The 25764-nt window shown below is 38.0% G+C and overlaps 1 protein-coding gene across 4 annotated transcripts in view; it reads right to left on the bottom strand.

Moving 5' to 3' along the window:
• Nucleotides 1-25764, bottom strand: part of nectin1b (nectin cell adhesion molecule 1b) — a 229170-nt gene that overhangs the window by 10552 nt on the left and 192854 nt on the right. For 2 of the 4 annotated variants that reach the window (XM_081614636.1, XM_008426427.3), the window contains one exon: nucleotides 23994-24095. In XM_081614636.1, coding sequence (XP_081470762.1) covers nucleotides 23994-24095 — 102 coding nt within the window. Of the gene's footprint in view, nucleotides 1-11911; nucleotides 12100-23993; nucleotides 24096-25764 lie in introns of all 4 variants that reach the window. The other 2 variants (XM_081614638.1, XM_081614637.1) reach the window with 2 other exon arrangements.

Raw genomic sequence — 25764 nt, 5'->3', positions numbered from 1 at the left:
ACGTTTTCTGCTAATGTTGTAAAAAAACAATTTAGTCGTTAAATAAGAAATAGAATGAAAATAGCACGTTAAGTTTGATCACGCAATTCGCCATAAACTTTGCCGACAGGAAGTGGTCTTCCTACCACTTCCTGTTGTCGCCTTCATATTTTCCGCCAGTAGTAACACTTACTCGTGTGATGCGAAAAAAGGGTTTCCATTGCCGTTTTATAAAATGCAATAACTCTGATAAAGCTGAAAAACCGTCTCATGCCAACTCAAAAATATTTTATTGCAAAATGTGAGTTTTTCCAAAATTTACGTTTCCATTAAGCTAATTTATTTTCATAATTCCAGTTTGCACATCTGCGTTAATATCCCATGTGATCAAATATGCAAATTCAGCAGTGACGTCATCCGGAGACGTTTTGAACAGCCAATAGTTGCTTTCCTTGCTGAGGAGTTGGTAAAAGTGCCGTGAAAATAGGTGTGCAATACCAAAGTGACCCTGTGGAGGGCGATATTACGCACGGTGGTCATCAACATGGTTGAATTTAGCGCTTTAGCTTTCGCTGAAATCCATGTTGGTTTAGAGCTTTAGCGTAAGCAGAACTAGAGTTTATGATTATTGATTGTTTTTGCAGATATGTACACCAGATTCTTCTACTTTTATTTTGTAAGAAATTAGTTAAAAATTACCTCTACAGTTGGAGTTTGTGAGATAAACATAATCAGCGTTTTGCTTTTGTTAAGACTTTTAAAATACCGGTGGTGATTAACCAAAATATGTTGCAGTATTATCATATATCTACTATTTTTGGTGAAAGATACATGCGCTGCTGCTGGACCTGGTCAGTCGGCAGCCTGAACGCAGGACGGACTCAGGTGGATCCCGGGCAGATGAACATTTCACTACATCAAACTCCGGGCAGGGAGCCCAGGAATTTTGCTGATTTGGGTTATTGGCCTTTTTCAACACGCATAAAATCTTTTGATGAGGAAATAAAATGCATAGTAGATCTTTTAGGCAAAAGCTCAAAGATGCATTTGAATGTAAGAAGTAAATCGGTACAAGGTGAGATTTCTGCTTTTAAGCAGGATTATTTTAGACATAAAAAGTGTGTAACAGGACACTTGATAGATATTCTCTGAAAATAGAAAGTAAAGACCGAACGGACTGAACCTCTAACGCAGCGAAACCTTGTCTGTTAAATTCTCTGTACTCAGGATTGAAATATCCACAGAGAACTTATTTAATTTGCTCTCAGTGCTACAAAACCATATCCTCTCTAAAAATAACGGGTTAAGTTAAAGTGACAACTTTATTACACCGTTTAAAAGCTGCATTCAAGGACATAAAACAGCATTTGGTGAAGGATCAGGATGGATTCTGGTCTGATGTTAATTGCAATTTTTTAATGTCTTTTCAGTGAAAACACTTTAAAAGCCGACAAATTCTTCTGCTTCCCTACTTATAAAACAAATATGTTTCACTTTTAAAGTATAAAATCTCAATACTTCAAACCGAAAAACATTGGATGAAAAAAGTTTTTCTGACTTAAAGAGAATTTGAAAATAGATAATCTGTGTTTTCATGTTATTTGATACCCAGTCAGTTTTTATTAAAGTAAAACTTTATTTACTCATTAAACCTGAAATGTTTTCTCCTGCTTTGTTTTAGACTAGAAAGAGGATTTCATCACAATTTTCTCATTATAAAATCAATATATTTTTAATCCTTTTGCACCAAACTTTTCACCAATACAGCCAAACTAAACGTTTGGATATTAATTTTAGGAAAAATGTTTATGTAACAAAATAAAAAAGGGTGCAAAGGTGATAAATTAAGCTACTGAGCCACAGGAAATATGTTGAACAATATTTCTTTTATTACAAATGAGATCAAATTACTGAAAAAGATTTAGATGAAATCACTTCATGTTGCTATGAAATGATCAGTTTCATATCTGATCGTTTACCTTAATAAATGTATCTTTATCATCTAATGATGCCAAAATATTGGAAACTCCAAAATGTCACCCAGGACTTTTCCTTTCACAGCACGGCGTTGTTGCCTTGCACTGAATGTTTGCGATGTTTCTGTTGAATTTATGGAACAACAAGCGAAGCAGACATGAGACGCGTTCTGCGGCAGCGCAGATATTCTGCTTTCACAGCTCCACAGAAAATGACAGCGACTTCAGACATTTCCAGTAACGACCTTCTAATTATTCCACCGTAAAATAAAACAGACGAGTTACGTAAACATTTTGTGTGACGAGCCTTTTCGGGATCCTGTCAGATACCATCAGGAATAAGTGCAATTATTTTCTGTTTGGGCGTTAAGAGGCGAAAAAAATAAAAATGAAACTATCTGGAAGGAAACAGCAGAATGTTTCTATATGCTGCTAATAAACACATGTGTGTCAAACTCATGGCCCAGGGGCCAAATCTGGTCCGCTGTATCTGTTTGTGAGGCCCTCTGGACTCCGTACGCTAAATTACATCAATCAGTCCACCCAGTTTTCTGTGATTCTGCGTTTGTGGAAATTCATGTTAAAATAAATTCCCATTTTTTTTCCCGCTAATTCATAACGATAAAATGGTCAAAAACGTTGGGTTTAACTCACCACCACCTCCCACCTGTAGGTGGCAGTATTTTTGTACTTTTACATCACCGCTGCCTCAGACTTATTTGGTGTCAAGTTTTAAGTTTGCCAAAAAGTAAAAAAAAATAATGTCATATATAAATGTAGATATTGCAAAATTCCTTGAAACTATTTCTAAATCCACAAAATTTGTGATTTTAATTGTAAATAGAGGAAAGAAAAAAAAATCACAGAATCAATCGCAAAATCCTGAAGGGACCGAACAATGTGAAAAGAATTTTAATTTTAAGAAATATTTCTAAAATGCAGAGACAGGTATTTGTTAATATTTTAACAGTTTGTTGATGGTTCTTTTTCCATGACCGGCCCTTTTCGTTTTGATTTGGCCCAAAAACGAAAACGAGTTCGACATCCCTGCTTTAACATCTGAAGACATTTTTACGTTTCACTGCAGCTGCAGAGTCGGCCAAAGGTCGACTTCCTGCTGGTCTGTGTCGTAGCTTTCCTATATTTGCTCCCTGAAGACGTCGCTTTCGACCAGTCGGTTGCTGTGAAAGCACAACAAAACAATTTAGCTAAAATAAGAAAACCACTGATCCAAACGACGACAGCAGAGCACTTCCTCTGGCCCTCAGCTAAACTTTTTGTGAATAAAACAGAGCAGAACGTTAACAAGGCTTTGAATACCCAAAAGGCAAGGAGTCACATTTTTAGCCCACAAAATTAAGCTCTAATTAAAGTACATTATATTTACCTTCCAGTCAGATTGGATGTAAAAAAGCTTTTGCATTTCTGTTCAATTTTGCACAAATGCAACAGCGATAAAAGAAGCAGCAACTCAAATGCATACATTTAGCAGTGAGGGTTAATCTAAATGAAATCTGACTCACCTTGAAGCCATTTTAAGTAGCAGTACATTAAGCAGATAACCTAACCTTGGGGGAAATAAGTTTTTATATCTGATAATGTAATAACACTTTCACCATGAAAGGATGCAAAGGAAATACATGATTAAGACTTTGCTGATTTTATTTCACTGATTACAACTAAAAGTTAACTCAACAACCTCCTTATATCATATTATATGTAAATTTAGGTTCCTAGTAGTATACAGAGGAGTGGTGGAGTTTTATACAAAAATTCAAAATAATAGTGTGGGCAGAACACAACCTGAGGACAGCAGCAGCTAGCTTAGGATGCTAACTTTTGGGGATTTTCTTCCATTTTCAGTGTAATTTTAAAAAAATGTTTCTTCTTCTAGTAAGTAGAACAAAAATCAGCAAATTTTAATTCTCAGAGTTTTAATCCTATGTTTGATATTTGCACAAATGGTGAAGGCTTCTACATCAATCTTTAATCAAAAACAACAACAAAAAACTATTGTTTCGATTAAATCAGACTCTTATTTTGAAAACCTGTGGGGTTGACAATCCACTCGCTGATAATCTGGTACAAGCAGCACTGAAGAAGACTCCTTTACTTCAATGACAGAGTAAATAACTGAAACAAAAACCAACAAACCGTGAATGACCTGCATGCGTTGCTGGATTACTGTGATTGATTACCATTGGCCTCCAGCAATGCTACTGCTGGTTTCCAGTTTGAGCGACACTAAAGGGCCATTGCACTGTTTTTTCATGGGTTGAGGCAGATTTGTTCATCTCCTCTTCAAAATCTAAAATAAATGCAACGATTGGATGCTTCTGCACTGTTCAGCAGGGATTTGTTAAGACACAGACTGGAAGTAATGAAACTGTAATTTGTGAAAATGCATAAAAGGAGCATTTCTGATGCATTAATGGCATTAATATCACCTTAACTCCAATATGAACTACTCAAACACTCATCAGTAATAAATTCTTCACAATGCATGTGAATGCTTAAAGTTCTGAGATGCTGTTTCCTATTTTGCCGTAAATATTAGCATAAAAAAACCACTTTTGGATTGAATAGAGCATGTGTATCAGGATCAAAAGTGTGGAATCTAAAATGTTCAATACTTTACTTTTGTCATAATCCTGCAGTTTGTTGTATTTATTTATTTGTTTCATATCTGTAATTGTGCCCTAGTGATCAGACAGTTGGCTGCTGAAATATCAAGTTTAATATTTAGTTTCAACTGTCGATTAAGTAACGTTATTATCAAACTGCAATTCTTCTCTGGTGATCAACATAACACTAAACCAAACCAACATGCTTTTCTTTATGCTACTGTGATTTAGTTTTCTCCAACATACTGATGAAAATCTTTGCTTATCTTATGTCTCATCTCCTCAGCTGGATGAATTTTACAAATCAAAACTAGTTTTATTCAGCAACTCTCTAAAAAAAAAACTCAAAAGGTTTTCTTCCATGATTGAAGCAGCGCAGTAGCGAAGAACCTGACATCATTTTCATCCCATCTACTGGTGTAAATAGTTTTTTTGAGTTCATGTTGTGTTAGTTTAGTTTTTTATTTATTTTTTGTAAATCTCTATTGTTCGATTGTATTTTTGGGATAAAAGTGGCAGATATTATAAGATTGTTTTCTTCCTTCTGCTACCTTTCATTTCATTGATTTGTACATATTGTCCTCTGTCAAAACTGTTTTGTTTTTAATTAATCGGGTAAATATCAAAACTTATCGGCAACTTTCTGTTTATTCAAACTGAAAAGTGGGAGAAAAACTTTTTTTTTTTATTTATTTTTTCATGCAGAAAAGCCAAAGTTGGAAAGACAAACTTATAAAAAACATGACATAACACCTCCAGCATTATGAAAACTTGACTATGTAGGAAAGATTATGAACTGCCTGGGCTGGAAAAGTGACAAGTGTTGGTATCAGCAGCTGTATTTGTCTTCCGGTAGATCTTGCCATGATGTTTACTCGCTTCCTTCCAGGGAAAGGTCACTAGAAATCAGCACTGAATATTTAAGCAGGAACCAATTTCTCTGTGATGAAACATTTCTGTCTTGTTGAGCTTTGGGGGCCAGGATAGTATTTGCTGATTAGGAAAATAATGTAAATCACACGCTATCTCTCTTCACGTAAAATGTCAGCCCGGTTTATGACATATTGGAGATTTCAAACCGAGATATAATAAAGAACTCTTCACCGCAATTATCAAAAGTTGTTTTTGGAAACGGTGTGCTAAAGCCCTGCAGCGAAATTCCACCGGCATGTAGGATCTACACAGATCTGCGGTCTTTGGCACAACACGGTGTCCCGGCAACTTCTACATGTTCACACACGCATCTCAGCGCATCCGTGCAACAACAGCGTTCCTGTCACCGTCTACAATCATAAAGCCTCCATTAGATTTCGAGGATGCTGCTTTTTCTGCTAATTTATAAAACTGCTAGAAACTGCAGCTGGGGTGTCGAGTCACACACAGATTTTAATTAGCCTTTTACTGCAACCATCATCCACCTGCAGCTGACGACTTTGCTGTGAAAAGTTTATTTCTATCCCTCGCTACGTCACCATTTTATAGTTTGAGGTAAAAAAAATGGATGTGTTTTCACGTTTTCCAATGGTTTACCCAATAAAGTAGCAATAATGAAAGCAGTGTTGTCTGCAACATCTGTGGTATAAAAATAGAGCTTGTCCTCCAGCAGACAATGTCAGCCAGTGGTTAAAGTGATTAATAATACAAAAACGGATGCAGATGATTTTATAGGAGGCTTGATTGTTCATAATTACCCCCTAATCTATCTTGGAAAAGGTTCAGTTTGAAGTTGCAGGTTGTAAATAAATAAATCTGCTCTCTGTAAACCTGCTGACGGACGTGTTTTCTTGACGTTGTGCATTTTTACTATTTAAAAGGCGAGTTTGATGTATCTGCTCTATTCTTATTCTTCATGCACGTCGAATAATTTTTAAATGAACTCACTTTTGTTTTGGCGTTTCATTATTGACGGAGGAGAGAGGAAGTTTGAATCAGCGACTCATCCAGTCATAACATGGCAAGTCATTTCTGCAAGCAGAAAACAAAGCGTCTCCTGGCAACCAAATACCGTCTTCAGGGAGAACAACTCTGTATTCTTTTGCAATTGTTTTTCTCTTATTGTAGAGGAGAATTAGATGCAGGTAAGTATCAGATTTCAAACCACAAGGTTGGAGGACCCGTCATGCTGTGGGCCTGTTTTTTTTTCCTCCAAGATCCTAACTTTGTTCGACAGCATAGTTTGATAAATTCTTTAAAATTCCAATTTAAAATGGAATTCTTTAAAAACTATAATCTGGTGGATTTCACCTGCACAATGAAAATGTGTTGCCCCTCAGTATTTTTTACAAGGTAACAGCAAATCGATACAGAAACGCCTCACCAGACACAAAATTACACTTCAAGGACCATTTCAAAGCACACACCTAAACCCCGAAGAAAACCTGCAGAGTTTTGGCTTTTTTAATTGCAGCGGTGAAATCTCAGCAGGAAACGTCCCACATTAGGAGTTAACAAAATCCCCTGTGGCACATTTGTTGGATCTATCAGTACCAGAACAGTAATCCATGACTTCCTGTTTCCACAGGGTAAAATATGGAATTACTCCGAGAGCAATTTCTCCAAGCCTCTATTCAAAATGGGAAAGAGAAAAGAACATACCATCCAAGCAAGACGGGTTTTAGATTATCTTCAGATGCCAGAAAAATACCTGCTGTGCTTTTTGACACTTTAAACGTGACGTCACTCGCTTTAAAACTCGGCTCGCTCTGCCACGATGGAAACAACCGACATGGCGGTTAACAAAGCGCTCATGTGGTGACCCTAATATCGCTTTTATTAAGTTGGTTTTTCAGTAAAACTGGTCGTAGGGCGCTGCATGTTCAGCTGCACGAACAGACAAGGACAGAAAACCAAACTGTCATTTTACTGTGTAACTTTTAACGAGGAAAGATGGAAAGTCAGTCATCATGACACAGCGCGATCACGGATTTACAGCAAACACTTTTTACGAGGTAAGAAGACTTAACGTTCATGTATTTTATAAGTATTATTAGAAAGATATTAAATATTGCATTATCGAGAATGTGCGTGTTTAATTATTAGTAACCATGGAGACGATGTCGCAGTGTCATGTAGCCGGAGAAAAAAATGGTTAGCATCTCGGTTTTTGTATGTTTTTAAGGCTGAACCGGTATAAGGGGAAATGCCGTTTATGACAATGATATAAATAATGTGGTGTGAATTCAGGCAAAGTTGATAATTTGATGAACACGTCAGGAGGGAGGAGGTTCGGGTCGGTTTCTAAGCTAGATGTTTCTAGCTGCCGTCTCTGAGCCCCAACCAGGTGTGTTACGTTCAAAGGCAAAATAAAATGACTGGAACAAGTGGAAGCCATGAATAAACTGACAAAAACAACTTGGGAACAACAACTTCAGAAGCTCAGTTCATTTCTGACGTCCATCATGGCGCCTTAAATGATAAAGTTGCTAAGGGTCAATAGCCAGTTTACTGTTAGGCAATAATTTCTCTTGTTAGCCTGCTTAGCATCATTAACTCTTTAGGTTATTTCAACAGGAGGAAGATTTGAATGCAACATAAAAAGGGTTTAAAAATCATTGACTGTATGTTTGTCCTTCATGATTCTAATAAAAAAAACAAAAATAAATGAATACAAAGTAAAAATAATTGTAAAAATAAAAATAAATAAAATTAACAGCTTGATGCGAAATGCTCTTTCGCTCCTGAAAACATGGACAAAACTGGATTTTTTTTTTAACGTTATATGAATGTGATTATGCTTCTAAAATAAAAGTTGGATTTAAGACTTTTTACACATCTATGCTACAAATATGAAAACAAAGTGGGAGGATGGTGTAGCAGATCATCATGGTTGACAATGTTAGGCGTCTCAAAATGTATTTTCTGACGCGGTCTAATTCCTGATGAGCTTTTTATTTTAATATGGTTTGTTTTTAATATAAAAACCTGCCAATAATCTCAACAGTAAACTGTGTAACTCCGCCTACCAACCAGAGGTTCCCACTTCATAGGTAAAGTGGCTGGACGCACCATCTAGAACAATTATCGGTTTGCTTTATAAATAAACCAAATTTTCGTGATTCTGTACTGATTTGTGCATCAGTAGCCAGTCTGTTTGTACAAAACAAGCCCAAATAGTTATATTTTGAAGCTTGGTTCTTCTGTGTATTTTTGTATCTACAAATGGGAAACGTCTCCGCTCCAAACACTTGACTGGTTGCCATAGAAACCAGGGAAACGGGTCTAGCAACAGGATCCTTTGCACTGCTTTACTTCCCTCTTCTGCTGCATGTTTCTGAAGATGTGAAGTGATGCTGAGGAGCAGGTTCACGCTCGGCTCTCTCCTGTGGGGTTCAGATGACAAATCAGGGCATAATCGCGTAGATGAGGCCATGTTTTGCTCCGTTACTAATCAGGGTTTACAAGAGGTCCAATCACTTGAGGAACACGTTTAAAATATTAGTGACTGTTCAGATAAACACCGTTTCACATTAAGTATCTTCAGGGCGAAATATGTTTGTTGGTGCAGCGACTAGCCAGACACGCAAAAACAAAAATAAGTATTTTTGGTTTAGTTTACAGTTTAAATATTTTAGTACACTTGAAATGAGACAAAACTTATTATAAGCAAATATTTCCTTAATATTTAGGAAAAAAATATTCGTTCTATTGGCAGATTTTTCCACTTATAATCAATGGGACTAGAACTTTTTCATTAATATTAAGCAATTATTGAATTGGAACAACCTCCTAAATCCTGCTGAACAGTTACTTGAAAGTTAGTTTTGTCTCATTTCAAGTGTATTAAGACTTTTTCTCTAGAAATCTGTAGTGATGAACTTTGACTTGAACCTTTGGAGCCACATAAAGACAGTTACAAAGTCGGGCTTCTGTCACTTGAAGAACATTTCCAGAAGAGGACAAACGTCTCAGCGAGATCTATAGAAACTCATCCATGCATTTATCTTCAGTCGCATCGATTACTGCAACAGCGTCTTTATAGAACTGCCTAAAGTCGATGATCCAGAACGCTGCTGCCGCCGTTCTGACTAAAACCAGGAAGACAGAGCACATCACCCAGTTCTAAAGTCCCTGTAGCTCAGAGGATAGACTTTAAAATACTGTTTATAAATCACTGATCGGTTTAGCACCACTATACATTAATGATCTGTTGCTGTTGTCATAGCAACCTTCCAGACCTCTCAGGTCTTCTGGTTCTGGTTCTGCTCTGCATCCCCAGAACCAGAACCAAACGGGGAGAAGCAGCATTCAGCTTCTATGCACCACAAATCTGGAACAAACTCACATAAAACTGCAAAACAGCCGAAACACCGAGATCCTTTAAATCTAAACTAAACCTGCTTAGAGTTGCTTTTGGACCAAAATAAATGAAACATTAATCAACATATTCAAGGCACAAGGACGATTCTAACAAAATGTAATGTTTAAACAAACGTTGACTAGATGACGTTAAGTTCACTGCAAAAACACAAAAATTTGTAGTTTTAGTTTCTAGTGCAAATATCTTAGTACACTCGAAACATGACAAGCTAACTTAAAAGCAACTTTTCAACAAGACATATTGACTTGATTTAGGTAAAAAGTTCCTTCATGTTGATTAAAGTCCTTGTTCCATTGGCAGAATGTTTCATGTTTCCCATGTTATATCTGCCAATGGACCTAATGCTTTTTGATCAATATTAAGGAATTATTTACTTAAAATTAGCTTCTATAAAAGTTACTTTTAAGTTAGTCGCCCATATTTCAAGTGTTCTAAGATATTTGCAATAGAAACTGGACCAAAAATACTTGGCATGATTTTGTGTTTTTGCAGTTCATGCTATATGCTGTACAAACAAACTTGATTGATTGATTTATTTTCATGCTTTATTAAAACTCCTCCTTGTTTTCTGCATAAATGGGGAGAAACATTCAAGGTGTGAGAAACCTGCATGGATTAGTGGAAAATCTAGCGTCAATAAAACACATGGAAACGGTTAATTAAGCGGCGCAGGGCAGATTAGGATGCAGAGATTTCATTATCAACGATCTTCAGAGATCATGTTGAGCCAAACTGTTGTAAAAAAAAAAAAACAACAAAAAAACCCCACATGGTCTCCTCAGTTCAACGCGATGCTACATATAGAGCTGCTGCATCACCCACAGCTTTGGATCTGCAGCCAAGCTTATAATAAGCCTAATCCTACCTGTTAGCCTCGCTATATGTGCACCTGCAGTACAGACGACACAATCACAATCATTTCAGTTAATGCCAGAGGGGAGAAGAAGAAGGAAAACACATCTCTCAGCACGCAGGCTGTTCATGTAAGCTAAAGTAGTCTGACTTTGGGATGGTACATGACTTTTCTGTTCCTTTTACTGGGTTTTATGATCCAACCAGCACCAAGTGGTTGTAATTGTGAAAAGGAAGTGGAAAGTATGTGATCTTTATGAGAACAAAGCCATTGTTCCTTAAACATCGTAATAAGCCATGGAGGAGACGCAGCAGATGTGGAAAAAGGTGATCAGGTCAGACATGACTGAAGTCAAACATTTAGGTTCTCATTGGAAAACACTTCCTGTGTCAGATAATACTCCACCTCACTTTGAACATAGTGTCCCTACTGGTGAAACAACATGTCTGCATTATGATGGTCTCTTTTTGGCTGTTAGGAAAGGAAGATGGAGGGAGCTAAATATCAGGTAATACTGGAAGAAAATCTGGTAGAGGCTTCAAAAAACCTGAAACTGTTCATTTTCCAGCAGGATAATGAACTGTGCAGTACAAGTAAGAACGTTTTTGACAATTATTGAGAAAGAAATTGCGATCAACTCCCAATTATTAGCACACAAAGTGCAGGGATTTCCACAATAATCGTCAAGTAACTGGAGGGACTGATTGATATAATTTGGCAGTAAACAGATAAAAAGTGCATTGATTTGATTGATAACATAATATTTAAGTTAACTTAGTGTTTAGTCTAGACTCTAGAGGGCCACAGAAAAAGCTCTATGGCGGGCCGGATTTTGCCCACGAGCCTCGGGTTGGACACATGTGATCTATATATGACTGAAGTGCTCTTTATGTCTTTGCCATTTAAGCTCCACACTGTCATTCGCACATATGATTCACATCTTTCTACCGCTGTTCATATATGTTTTATAACAGCCTGACAAAATATATATATATACATTGGCTTCAATCAAACTTTCTGCACAGCAGCAAGAGGGGAAATCAAAAGACGACCAAGACCAAAGAGGAAAGCAGAAAAGGGAACCTTGTGGATCACATAAAGGGGAGTTAGTGCAAGTGAAAGAGGGCACGAACGGAAGGTTGGAGTGCGTCAGTCTGTGTACCTGGAGGCCAAAGTCTGAGGGGGAAAGGCCTATAATGGCATGCGCTAGTGTGAGCTAGGCTGGATGGTTGCATACTCGACAAGGTCCCCAGGGCCAGTGTGAGCAGAGCTTCGTGGGCTGGGAGACGAGGCCAAAGCTGCAGTATCCAGCTCCGCATACTGGACATCGCAGTCCTTGTGGCCAGAGTTCTGGAGACAAGAGAGGTGAAAGGTGTGTGAGGAGTGAGGCAGCCAAACAACCACAGAGTGAGAGAGACAGACACCCCGACAGAGAGCAATGTTGACTGAAGGTGGGAGCGGGGAATTTCAAAACGTGCCGGCGTGGAACATATATGAGAAAATATGTCTGAAAGTTATCAAAAGTGACAAGCCAAGAAGATGGAGACATCACAGAGAAAACATAGCACACAAATCAAAATGGAGTGATAAACAAAAGGGTTAGAGACGGAATAGGTTCTTTGTGCTCAATGACAATGTTGGATTTATGCTCTATGTTTTCCTAGACAGAAAACTGAAAAGAGATGTTTCAATTAAAGTGTTTTCATAAACACATAGAGCTGCGTCTGCACCCTAATGTGCATTTCTCAGGATGTATGCAGTGTTTAAAGTTGATGGCCATGTAAACAACATAAAAGAAGAAAAAAAAAAACCTGGAACTAAACAAATGAAACAGACACTGGGTGCATGCAGCTTGAATGATTGAATTATGGTGAATGCATGTCTGTACAATCTTTCAAACCACAAGGACTGTAATTTATGCGTCCCGATCGCTACAGAATCCAAGAGACCGAGGCTGCTGTGCAAAACATGGAGACATGCCCAGAGGCAATTTAATGGACAGGCTGCTTCCTTTGATATTCTGCAATATCAGCATGCATGTAGACACTTCGAGCAGCTTCTAATCACTGATTGCTAAAAACGAGCTGGATGATTGATTAACGGAGTGAGCTGATGAACATCTGGTCAGTATGTAACAATAAAACATTTACTCAGATCACTGGTTTATAGAAAATATGCTTACAAGCGAAATGATGCCAATTCTAACGTTTCTTCATTGGAGTAGCTGTGTGAAATGACACAGCGTGTAAGAACACAAATGTTGGGAATGGAGATAAATTTGTTTCTCGAGATAAAAGTTTACTGGTGACACTGGAGGCTCTTTTAGGGGTGCACCGATTTATCAGCGCCGATTCCCTTAACTTTGGGAGATCGGTGATCGGCTGATACTTATGAAGCCGATCGAATCCGCTGATCTCATCTACCTCAGCAAAGGCCTAAAAATTAACCTTTGACCTCTTCTGTCAGTCAGTGAGAGGTTTGACTGACAGACCGGCCCACCAGGTCATGTCAGCACATTTGCAGTTAACAATAGTCGCTATACTTAGCAAACTTTCAGACAAAGAAAAAAAAAAAGGTATCAGCCAGAATCAGTCAGGCTTTTTAAAGATCGGTAATCGGTGCACCGCTAGTGTCTCTTTGTTGCCTTTTTCCTGAGATCCACTTTTAATAAAAACTTAATCAGGTGAAAGTGACGCGGTACATCTCTCTGAACACACCACCTCTAACGTGGCGGTGGCAGCATCATGCTGTGGGAACTGGGAGTCTTAGAGTTCACTGGATCCAGGACAAGCCTGGAGGAAAAGAGTTATAAGCTGCACAACGACAGAGACCAGCGTGACGGTTCATCTTCCAGAAGATTATCGCTCTAAACAGCCACAAGTAAAAAAAATGGTTTAGATAATAAAATCACAGTACAAACCTTAATCCAGCCAGGCTACATGTTTGTTACCAGTAACAGTAAACATAAATGAAAAGATGAGGAAAATAAAATGTATACTTTCTATCATTATTAATCCTGGATATCGTTTTATTTTTGTCTGTATAAGCAAAAAAACCCACAAATTTCCTCCATGTTGAAGAAAAAAACCCCAAACATGCAGCTGGAGCTCCAGTGGAATAATTTAGAATAAAACAAATGTTTTAAAATAGCAGTAAAACATCTTGGCTAAAGTTATCGATATATGGTAGGAAGAGTGCAGGAGTGCATGTGTGTAATACACAAATCCATATTAAGCATAATGCTGCAAAACGATACATTTATTATGCATTTTTGGGACCCAATTGTGGACGTGAGGTTCTTCACGTGAGATCCAGGAAAGTTTCTCTCCTCACACTCGTGTGTGTGTGTGTGTGTGTGCGTGTGTGTGTGCTGCATATAGAAACTGGCATTCACTCCTGCTCAGCCAAAGAACATTTCCTCCCAGTGTGTGACAGACTCTGTGAGAGGATAAGCTCTAATGCAGGACATATTTTTGAACCCCAAACTACTAATTCATAATGTATAGAACTACCCAGATTGTTTATGTGCCTCAGGCCTTTTTAACAGCAGCAAATGCACAAACATAGTGTGAGTTGTGTGTGTGCGTGTGTGTGTGTGTGTTTTGACTTATCCTCCACTCCAAACCCGTTTTAGATGAGACCTGAACACACCTTGGCTTGGCAGGATAACTTTAAGACTGCAGTGTGTGTAGCTTACAGTGTGTGAGAGAGTTTTATCAACAGGTGTTTATACTGACAGGATGCACGACTCACAAAAAGTTGGGGATGTTTGGCTTCAGGGTGGATATTCAAGATGAAACTGAAATGCACTTTGACCTTTACCAGTAAACTTAAAGTGACTTTCCCTAAACTTTTGAATTCACATGTCCACCTTTTTCCACAACTCTTTCGTTTCTTGAAGGCTTTAAAAATCAGCCAACAATTTTAAAATCGTCCCGTTTGAACCAGACTTCATGCATAATTCACAACTTGCCTTTGAATCCTTGTAACTGGAAAACTGCTCAACATATTTGATTAGAAATCTGCTTGGATATTTTGATTATGTCATTGGACAAAATGTTCTGTAATTAGTTTCTGTATTGTGTTTTTATGGTGTAAAGCACTTTGAACTGCCTTGTTGCTGAAATGAGCTACAAGAGAAACATGACCCGACTTAACAAAAGGCATTTCATCATCAATCAACCAATAAATGTCCTGGTTCAATCAGAATAGGTGACTAAACAGTTCTTTAATGCTGCAATATTAAAAAATATAAAATAATTATGTAATAAAATACTAGAATGCATTTTGCAATATTTTCTGCTGTGCATGTAATAAAATTGTTAGATTTTGCGCAAATTATTGCAAAATACAGAAATTACTTTTTTAATGTAACATTGTTACTTTTTTATGTAACAATGTTAGATTATTGTAAGATTGTTACAATAATGTAGCAATTAATGTTACATTGTTACATTAACGTAGCCTTGATTTAGAGGAACTCGGTGTTTCGGCTGTTTTGCAGTTTTCTGAGACGTCGTTGTCGAGCTGTAATTGATGCTAAACGTCAAATGGTGTTGAGCTTTTTGCTGTGGCATACCCACCACTGATGTTGACTTTTGTTTGACATTAGCCATTAGATAATATTATTGTAGCATGATTTTTTTTTTTTGCTGCTACATTTTCCATAAATTTGACCAGAAAGTCAAATATTCTGAACTTTTTGTGAGCCGTGTGGCCTCCTAAGCTAACAGATACAGATATATGTACTCAGTCCTATGTTTATAAAAACTTTACTGTAGTTCATGAATGTATGATTGTTTCTAACTAGGCTGTGAAGAGCTTTTATTTTAAAAAATGTAAAATTTGAGGGATTAATGTGTGTTTTCCGTAATTTAAAAGCCAGAAAAGTATGTACAGGGTAATTTTTTAACGTTATTTTACTGCATACTTGCTTTAATTTTTCATTTAGGAGACACTCAAAAGTCTCTTGAGTCGCCCATTTTGTCAACAATATCACGTGATTTAACAGATTTACTTTAGCAACTTGTACACATTTGAGTAGAGGTAGGCCTGATTTAAATTAAGGAATTTTGTGAATCCATTGATCCGGACAACATAATTACACCCCAAAAATAATAATGCACACTTAAGCTATAAATTATAAACTCATAAATTATGCATGAGCAGATGTTTGAAAAGCACCAACAGATGCATGTTTACTTGAGTCTGCAGAGGCCTGTCGGCTGCAAAAGGAGAGTTCTGCCTGCTCAGCTCAACTTTTTCAGTGAAACTTAGTTCTTATGACAAGAAAATTACAGTGGCAATAAGTGAGAGGACCATTCTGGAGCTCTATAGGAGAGCAACAAGGACCTCTAGCAGCACCAAGGCTAACTGGAACTCAGAACGGTTTTATTTTGTTCTTTGAACATTCAGTGTTTCGTGGAGCATAAAGGTTTTTGAAATGTTGACGGCCTTTTCAAATTCTCCAAATCGAGGCGGCGATCATGTGCTGCTGCTACAGCCATGAGAACATCACTGATAAAAAGCTTACATAGTATCGTATCATGTGATTTATTTTTGTTCTATAAGAAACTCCCACTTTATTGAGCTGTCCACCCATCAGGCTGACACACAGCATAATGTAGCCGTCGCTGCTACATTAATGACCATTGAAGGAAAAACAGGTTATCAGAGGTTTACATTCCTGTTACCTAGTAACACTGTTGCTGGGTACAAAGGCCTTCAGACCATTTCACCAAAATTTTAAAATAGACACCAGAAGCTTTTTTATGAGGTTCCAGACTCAGTTGTGATACCTGGACCCATCCTCATGAATGCTCTCCAGATTTAACAGCTTTTATGTAAATAGCAGTATAGCTGACAGTAGGTTTATAGTTCATCTCCGACTGAAAAGTTTTGAGTTAGTGAATTTATTTTACATTTGTTTGACATGACCACTTAATAAATTTAGTATATTTACTCGTATAAACTTAATTTGATTACTTGGAACAAATGAACTATTTATCTTTAAGTTGGATCACGTTTTCTTTTTTTTCAGTGTGCACCTCCTTCATATTTCAGGTTGTGTGTCGTCAGCGTCATTCAGTGAGAGGAAGGTTGTTTAGGTCAAAGTGTTCTGGATCAGGAAATATCACAATTCACATCTCATCTTTAAGGAAACATCGTTTTTATTTTAAATACTTCATGACTGAAACACATCCGTCTGTGTTTAAACAAGGGCGCCGTTTCATTTGTTGCTTTTAAATTGAGGTTCAAAATAACAGTAGAGAATAAATTGGGTTTGTTGCTTCGAGGAGAAGTTTATGATTGAACTAATTCATCAGATTAACTGATGAATTAGTGAGTGGCAACTCTACACTGGATGTGTAAATATGCAGAATTTTTATTTATCATAAATTTACCTGAGTTTCCAAACTGTTGGACAGTGAAGGATATTTTTATTCAATGTTATTTTATAAAACACGTCGTAAATTTAGTTTTTCGCATTCGCCTTAATTTATGCAAAATTAAGTAATCCTCGACTTTTTTTTGGTGGAATATATAATTGTGAGTTTATTGCAAATTTTGCATAAAAACCCCCAAAACATTGTGTTTATGACTTCCAACTCCCACCTGCAGGTGGCAGTATTTCTTACTTTTACTCCACTGCTGCCTCAGCCTTTCTTGTGTGACCAGCAGCAAACACCTAGCTACTTACGCTAAATTGGAAGAATAAAAATGTTTGTATGTTTAGATTTTTCCCATCGTTTTTCCTATTTTTATGAAAGAATATTGTAAAATTCCTTGCAAATTTTTCTAAAGCAGCACCACAAAACCAGTGAATTTGATTGCAAAAACTCACAGAAACAAACATGAAACCCTGGAAGGACTGATGATAGTTGGAGTACTAAACGCACTCGAATACTCTCAGGAAAATGAACCGGACGTTAGCTGAAACCACCCGAGCATCATGTAAATAAAAAAACATAAAAATGAACGGATGTACTTGCAGAGTTGTACAGCAGATAAAGCTTCACAGACATCAACTGGTTAAAAATGGAAAACAGTTTTAGGAATGTAATTTTTCTCTTTAAAAAAATAAAGACTCTGTTTAGAAATGAACAAAATCTCAGAGGTTAGAAGATGCTGATTTCAAAAGACGGAAGCCGTCCAGCCTATATGCTAAATATTCTGCAGATAGGCCTGTGGAGAGGATCTCCACTGTTACGGTACCTGTTGTATCCCCATTTGCATTGATAGGTTTTTATTTTCACCCGAGAACAAATTACATGGAAATGATCGAAGCTACTGCAGAATGTTATCTTAATAATTTAAATCTACTCTCCAATCTCCCTCTTGCATATTTCCTGTGCACCAACACTCGGCACACGCCAGGTTTTTAAATATATGGAATATTTGTCATGACCAGAGTGCAATCAGGGGGAAAATTACAGCCACATCGCCTTCAAAACTCTCAGACAGTGTTTCCCCCCCCGAGAGAAAATCATCATTAGTAACACTTGAAGCTCAGCAGTCAATGCGTGTCCCTCACAAATAGCGTTTTAAGAACCTCACTGATATCCTATTCATCTTAAGTGCAGCCCTAAACTACACTTTGAGTGGAATGTTATAGGTGATAAGGAATTAATCTGAAGAAAATCTACCCTCGGTTCCTACGGATTACCTGAACTAAACACCTGCTCTCTCTGAGCGCTGAAAATGAAGACGGGTACTGTACACAGAAAATCAAAACCCACTTGCTCAAGAAAAAAAAAGTACCTGATTTATTCTTGCGTGTATTTTGAGAAGGTTGAGTCATATTTATAAAGCATCAATGGGAGGAAAGCTAAATATATGCACGTTGTAGGTGCAGAAAGCTGGGTCGATGCAGAATGCATTTTTTAATCTTTCAAAGCTGATGATTAAAGGAAATACATTTTGCTGAAACACAAGCAATCGGGTTAAATAATTTATAATGTATTTCAAAAATAACACAAACAGATAAAACGGCGTCGCCTTTACTTGCAAAACTTAAATGAACTTGTAAACCTGAGAGGCAAAGCTGCAGGATAATTAAAATAAATAAATGGTTCAAGGTTCGAGATTAAAGACTCAGTTTAAGAGTCATTATGCAGCTCAGTAAAAATTACACCCACAACTATTTATACATGAATGAATAAATAATCAAGTCCAAGAATAAAACTTTTGTTTTTTTTTACGGTGTAGAGGAGGATGAGTTCATTCTCACAGCCGGAGGGAAGAAGCTGCTCCTCCGTTTGTCAATACAGCAGCAGCAGCAGCAGCAGCAGCAGGATGAGCAAGCTGTGCCTGGAAAGTCTTTATTCTATTAGCATCCACTGTGTTTTTCACAAACACCTCCATCCACTCACTGGTATTACTGATTTTCCTCCAGGGGAAGCGTTGCATGTTAAATTTTAAAGTTTCACAGACGGAGTTGCTGCTCAATTTCCAGTGTTATTTACTTCATGGTTTCTATTTCCTTCATCCAAGAGAGAAATGCACAAAACATGGCCGCTCCACGTTCAAGCAACTTGACGATTTGTCGCATTGACTGCAACTACAACACCAAGCAGGAAGTTTTAAGCTGATGCCCAGCAACAGATATTTCTAATCCTTTACGTTTTGACCTAAAAACATGCATCAAAAAAAGTAAAAAAAAAAAAAAAAAAAAATCTGGTAGAGAAAGGCTCTAAAAAGAAAGGAGTACAGAGGAACATTAACTCAAACAGGCTATTCCGCAGCTGATCAAACATTTATGAAGATTAGACCTAAAAAGTTCAAAAACTACTTAGAAATCTAAAAGTCTTAGATTCAGAAATTCAAAAGCCAAAGCGCCTTAAAGGCTGCTTTGACTTTGAATGTTGCTGGTTGTTGGGCTGCAGACGCAGGGCCTCTCTCAATGCGTCGTTGCTGCTATGGGCGGATAGCAGCAGGAAGACAGTCGCCTTACATTTCTTAAGATGTCCTAAAGCAGTGGTTCTTAACCTTTTTTGAGGTACCGAACCCCCCAGTTGCATATGCGCATTCACCGAACCCTTCTTATTCCACCAACCCTCCCGACACACAAAAGACTTTGCCGTATTCTGATTTAGTAATGTAATTATATTAGCTGTGTTACCACCCCCACACCACTAGAGGCAGTACCAACCCCGAAAACATGCGACTAAAGAGCAGATTTAGACTATAGAATGTGGTAAAAACTGTGAGTTTTGCTGAAGTAATTAAAGACACAAGTTCAAATCCATGCTGAGAGTGGAACTCCTTCAATCAGCTCCTCCGCAGCTCTGATTGGCTGAGCAATGTAACGTGATCCTCTGATTGGCTGAGCAATGTAACGTGATCCTCTGATTGGCTAAGCAATGTCACGTGATCCTCTGATTGGCTAAGCAATGTCACGTGATCCTCTGCAGCAAGTGATGGCAAAGCGCAGCGTCATCACAACTTTACACAAGTGTCTTTACCTCCGTGGCAGAGGCTCCGCCGAACCCCTGAGACCGACTCATCGAACCCCTGGGGTTCGATCGAACCCAGGTTAAGAACCACTGTCCTAAAGGTTTGGTGAACAAAAAGTTGGAGATTCAAAAGATTTTTATTTGCCCTGAATTGAAGGATCTGAGGGTGAAATTCTCATCAGTTCTCTTCGCTTTAATCAAACTCCAGTTCATTTGTTCTTTGGTTCTCATGCAGACCAAATAAACAAACTCTGGCCTGCCTACAAATCTAGGTCTTGGTTTGGTTGAAGTGAAATCTGGCCGGTTTGAATTCATATGTGAACGGCAAAAGCAGGAAGACTGCGGCATTCTGGGTAATTACAACAACAAAACAGACATCCTGCACCCGCTAACATTCGACACCACTCCATTTTTGTTTACATTTTTAGAAGAGGGAAGTTGCCTCTTCTTCAGAGGTTTTCATGTCGTTTCCTTCAGTGGTTATTGATGTAGCGCCCCCACAGGCGAGAAGGGGAACAGGCTTTTTCAAAGGGCTTGGTTTGTTTGACACAGAGCAGTTTGAAAGCAAACCGCAGCAGCTGGAAATGTAACAAATGTAGCAACTTAGGTGAAAACAACCAGAGAGACTGATCAGGAAGACGACTGATGATCCTGAACCCAAAATAAACCCTCACTGATGCCAACTGCAGAAACTCTTTCCCATTTTGACTTTACAACAAAGCACCAAACATTGGACAAAGAAAAATGGCAGAAAGTGATAAGAAAAAAGATTAATCTCGACACGACACAGTCAATGGGTTTTGACTAGGCCTGTCACTGTAACAAATTTTACTGGACGATAAATTGTCCACAGAAGTTATTGCAAATAATCATAATAATAAATGAAAACATTTTAAATATCCAAAATACATAAACAAAACAACAGAAATAACAAATGAAATGAATAATAAAGTCTCTATAAACAAAACTGTCCGTCAAAATAATGGCCAGTTGAGACTAAAACACCAGACTGGAGACTTTTGTCACCCGGTTTTTGATGGAAAGAAAGAGAAAAAAGAAATTAATTGATTTATTGCGACAGGCCTAGGTTTTACATGACTGTCGACTCTCTAAGCTGTGGTGTTAAATGTGTAAATACAAACACAAACTCATCGCCTAGTACGAGTAATTATGCAACTACTCCAACTTGAAATCAGTTTTTATGTCTCTCTGGTGCCATAAACTGACTGACACTTAGATAAATTAACAAAATTTAATATTCATCTCAAAACATTTCATTTTTATTCAACTTTTATTCAAAGCTTTGTGTTTATGCCCACTTTCTTCCAGCTTCAGTTTTAAATCACTTACCAGAGCCTGGGTTATTTTTACAGATGTGTTATGAAAAGATTAAAAATTAAGAAGTCACACAGAATATAATCAGATTTGAAAAAAAAAGAAAGAAGAAAAACTGGAGGCAGAACGCAGTTGAGAGCTCGGATCTCTTGTAAATTATTGATTTTGTTTTCGCGTTTCTTTTTTAAAATCATTATGCGACTTTAAAACTCAGGCTTGAAAAGAAAAGATTCTCGTTTAGTGTTGGAGCAAAAAGGCTTCCCAACCTGAAAGGGGGGGAGGTATCCGACGTTGCATGAATGATTTAGGGGAACCAACACAGAAATGATTTCTGAATTCACATCCACAAAAACTATTTTACCCGTTTTGCTGCCGCAGTTGAGTGGATTTCATTAGTATGTAAGGTGGTTTGCTTTCAGCATCAGTATTCTATAGTTTTACAAACTGATGATTTTTTAATGACAGGCAATTGGTGCATTCCTGTTTCAAGCTGTGGACATTCAAAAAGGGAGATTCTAGAGTTTTAAACTTGTTTGTAACTTAAAGTCCTGCTTTTTTTCTTACAAATGTATTCCCATCCCTTGAACAATTTTTTTAACGATAAAAAAACACAAGCTTTAATGCATTTTGTTGTGTTGGTTTTTGTTAAAACCAACACAACACAACACAAAATGTTGGTTTTAACATTTTGTTAAAACCAACACGACAAAAACCAACACTTTGTGTTGGTTTTTGTTAAAAACCAACACAAAGAAGTGACAATTTGTGACCGTTTAATGCACATCAGAGTAAATGTAAACATAGGGATGTCAAACTCAAGACCCGTGGGCCAAATCCGGCCCACCGTAGCTTTTTATGGGCCCTCTGGATTCATTAAGTGTGCTTAAATATTATGTTTCAATCAAATCAATGCAGTTTTTATTCGTTTACTGCTAAATTATGTCGATCAGTCCCTCCAGTTTCTTGAGAATTATCGTGGAAATTCATCAAATCCCCAAACCTTCTTGCGCTAATAATTGGGAGTTTATTAGTGAGTTCTCTCAAAAACTCTTACTTGCACTAAACAGCGGCCTCAGCCTCTATTGGATAGTCCATGATCGAAACAACGAGAAATGAAAAGTCGCATTTACCGTCATAATAAGTGCAAATATCACAAATATTTCCAAATTAGTACCACAAACACTTTGATTTTTATTGAAAAAAAAACACAAAAAGAAACAAAATCCTGGAGGAACTGAAAAGATGTTCAATAATATTATTTAATTTAATTTTTGAACAGGTTTTTATCAATACATCCTGGCACAACTGGCCCTTTAAGAGCACTTGATCTCATGATTGTGATTCGGCCCAAAACGAAAATGAGTTTGTCGCCCCTGATCTAAACCGTTTCTCGGATTAATTAATACGATGGACGACACGGACTCAGAGTCATAAAAGCAGCTGGTTGCGCCAACAGGGAAACATTGAGGCAACTTTTACGCAACATTTTGATTTATTTTTGTAAAAAAAGTTTAGAAAATATGTTTGGTTTTCCTTCCACCGCACAGTTGCGTGCAGCTTTTTATCGACGCGTCTCGTAAAATTCCCCCAGAATATATTAAATCGTGTAACACGGAAAAATGTGCAAAAGTTTAAGAGGTAGAAACTGAGGGGACAATTTCATGTCAAAATGCAGTTTTAGAACATCTGACAATTCATGCGACATCTGGGTCTCATTACCTTCAGTCTATGTACAAGCAATTCATACATTCCCATCCACTGCAACAGCAGATGTTTGATGGCATTATGACATCTCTACAGCCAGAATCGGTAATTATAATTCAAAGAAAGAGGCTTGTGTTAACTGCCATATGTTTGCTCCAGAAAGCATCCACAAAAAAGCTCTCAGCAAGCAGACGCAGGCCTGAACAGACGCATGTATTCTGTAGAAGCAAAGCAAGAAAATGTTCTTCATCTGAGCCACTCAGGTCTGCAGAAGCACACACACGAAGCCAAACAATTAACAATGGAGGTGATTGCATACAGGCCGCCATTCTGCAGCGAATCTGCACATGCTAGCAAGGCAAAACCCACAGGTAATTACGGGGGATTACATGGTGTGAAGGACAGGTGAGGCAGGAGGTTCAGAGCAGCGAGGTCAGAACAAAAGATGATGCAGAGAGAGGAAGAGATGAGGCTGCCACGTTTACGCCGAAGATGAGAGAAGCCGATGGAGATGATGAGGTAAGAAGCTTAGACGAAACCCCTCGCGGATTCACCGGCCAGCGTTCGCTTTTAACACCAAGCAAGCAAAAAAAAAAAAAAAAACAAGCTCCTTAGTGACTTTGTAGAGGCTTTTAACATCGTAAACCAATTACCAACTCCAAGCATAATGATGACAAAAGGTCACCCTTTTGTCTAAAATCGACACCTAATGGCAACAACCCAGCGGTTCCTGTGGAAATCAGCTCTCACCGGTTTATCAGTGAAGGGGGTCGACTCAGAGGGCGCCATGTCGTAGTACGGGGGCTGCAGAGGCAGCTTCTGCATTTCCTCATCTTTGTCAAGATGAACCACCTGCAACAAAACGGCAGGAGGTCAGCATGACAAGAGCTCCTCATGCAATTAGCCCTCCAACTTTTTACTGGATGTACAGCAGCTGAAAGAAACAAGACAGCAAGAAAAGAAACATGTTAAATTAACCGTTTCTGACTTATTTTGCTCACATGCAGCTTTCCTCTCCTTTTTTGTTGTGGTTCTAATGAGAAGAAACTGGCACCGTTAATTTAAGATCTGACAAGGATTGCAGCTTGACAGTATATTAAACTTTCGGGTTGCAGTGCTGAACTCTTGCACCAGTTATTTTGTCAAATTAATGACTTCCATATCAGAGAAACGCATGATGCAAATCTCTGAAATAGCTGAGCAGCAACGTAAAAGCTGAAAGTAAACGGCACAACATGGCTACAGGGATTTTATTTCATGCCTTAAGGTGGGATTCGATTGGCAAACACAGAGAGAAACAACTGACCGTTGGCTGACGCAGTTTAAATCGCTTTGTAAAAGTATTTAAGCCTCTTGCACCGTAATATTTCATCATGTTACAACCACAAACCTCAAACAAAATCTACGCTTTTCAAAAATGTTGAATCTCCAAAGTTTTGTTTGGAGCCATTTTGGAGACACAAGAAGAAGAAAAACAAGAAGGTCCTCCTGTCAAATGAGATCAAGATGCAGCTTTTTGGACTACAAGTTGGATATTAAGCTAAAAAAAAAAACAGTGTCAGCATCATAATGTGGGAAGTTAAACTGGAGGAAAACTTGGTGGAAGTTGCAAAAGTTTGTTGGAGGATTTAACCAACCAATCAGACTCACAGAGAAGAACAGGCCATTTGGCAAAAACTGAATAATCAGAACATGTTTCATATTTTGGGCTGCACAGTGGCACAGTTGGTAGAGCTGTTCCTTGCAGCAAGAAGGTTCTGGGTTCGATTCCCGGCCCCGGTCTTTCTGCATGGAGTTTGCATGTTCTCCCTGTGCATGGTGGGTTTTCTCCGGGTACTCCGGTTTCCTCCCACAGTCCAAAAACATGACTGTCAGGTTAATTGGTCTCTCCAAATTGCCCCATAGGTGTGAGTGTGTGTGCATGGTTGTGTGTCCTGTGTGTCTCTGTGTTGCCCTGCAACAGACTGGCGACCTGTCCAGGTTGTACCCCGCCTCTCACCCGGTACACTAGCTGGAGAGGCACCAGCACCCCTCCCAACCCCACTGTGGGACAAGGGTGTAAGAAAATGGATGGATGTTTCATATTTTATTTATAAGAAAGAAAGAAAGAGTGCAAACCATCCTTCTATTTCACCACTACTACCTTTAATACACATCTTACGTTGTGGTTGTATTGTGGGAATTAAATATTTTTGCGTGTCACTGTTCCACCTCTAACTAATAAGCTAATCTTTTTAACTTTGAAACAATTATATAAACGGTTTTCAATTGGGTGATAAAACAGCAATGTTTAAATCAACAAGCGTGTATCGCTTTTCCTGAAAAATGTTATTTTTTCAGGAAAAATAAAAAGAAACAGCAGTTACGAGGAATATGTATGTATCCCAAGGATTCGTTTTCCCTGCTAAGCTTGTAAAATTATGACACATTTAGTAAAAAAAAGCTGTACGTATCTACAGCTAACGAGAAGCATAACGACCCCGCTGTGTGTTTCTAATGGATAAATATCCACCTGCAGGGT

The sequence above is a fragment of the Poecilia reticulata genome, chromosome 13, assembly GCF_904066995.2.
Source record: "Poecilia reticulata chromosome 13, P_reticulata-male-v2, whole genome shotgun sequence".
NCBI classification, from domain to species: domain Eukaryota; kingdom Metazoa; phylum Chordata; class Actinopteri; order Cyprinodontiformes; family Poeciliidae; genus Poecilia; species Poecilia reticulata.
This window is presented reverse-complemented; position numbering and strand designations above follow the sequence as displayed.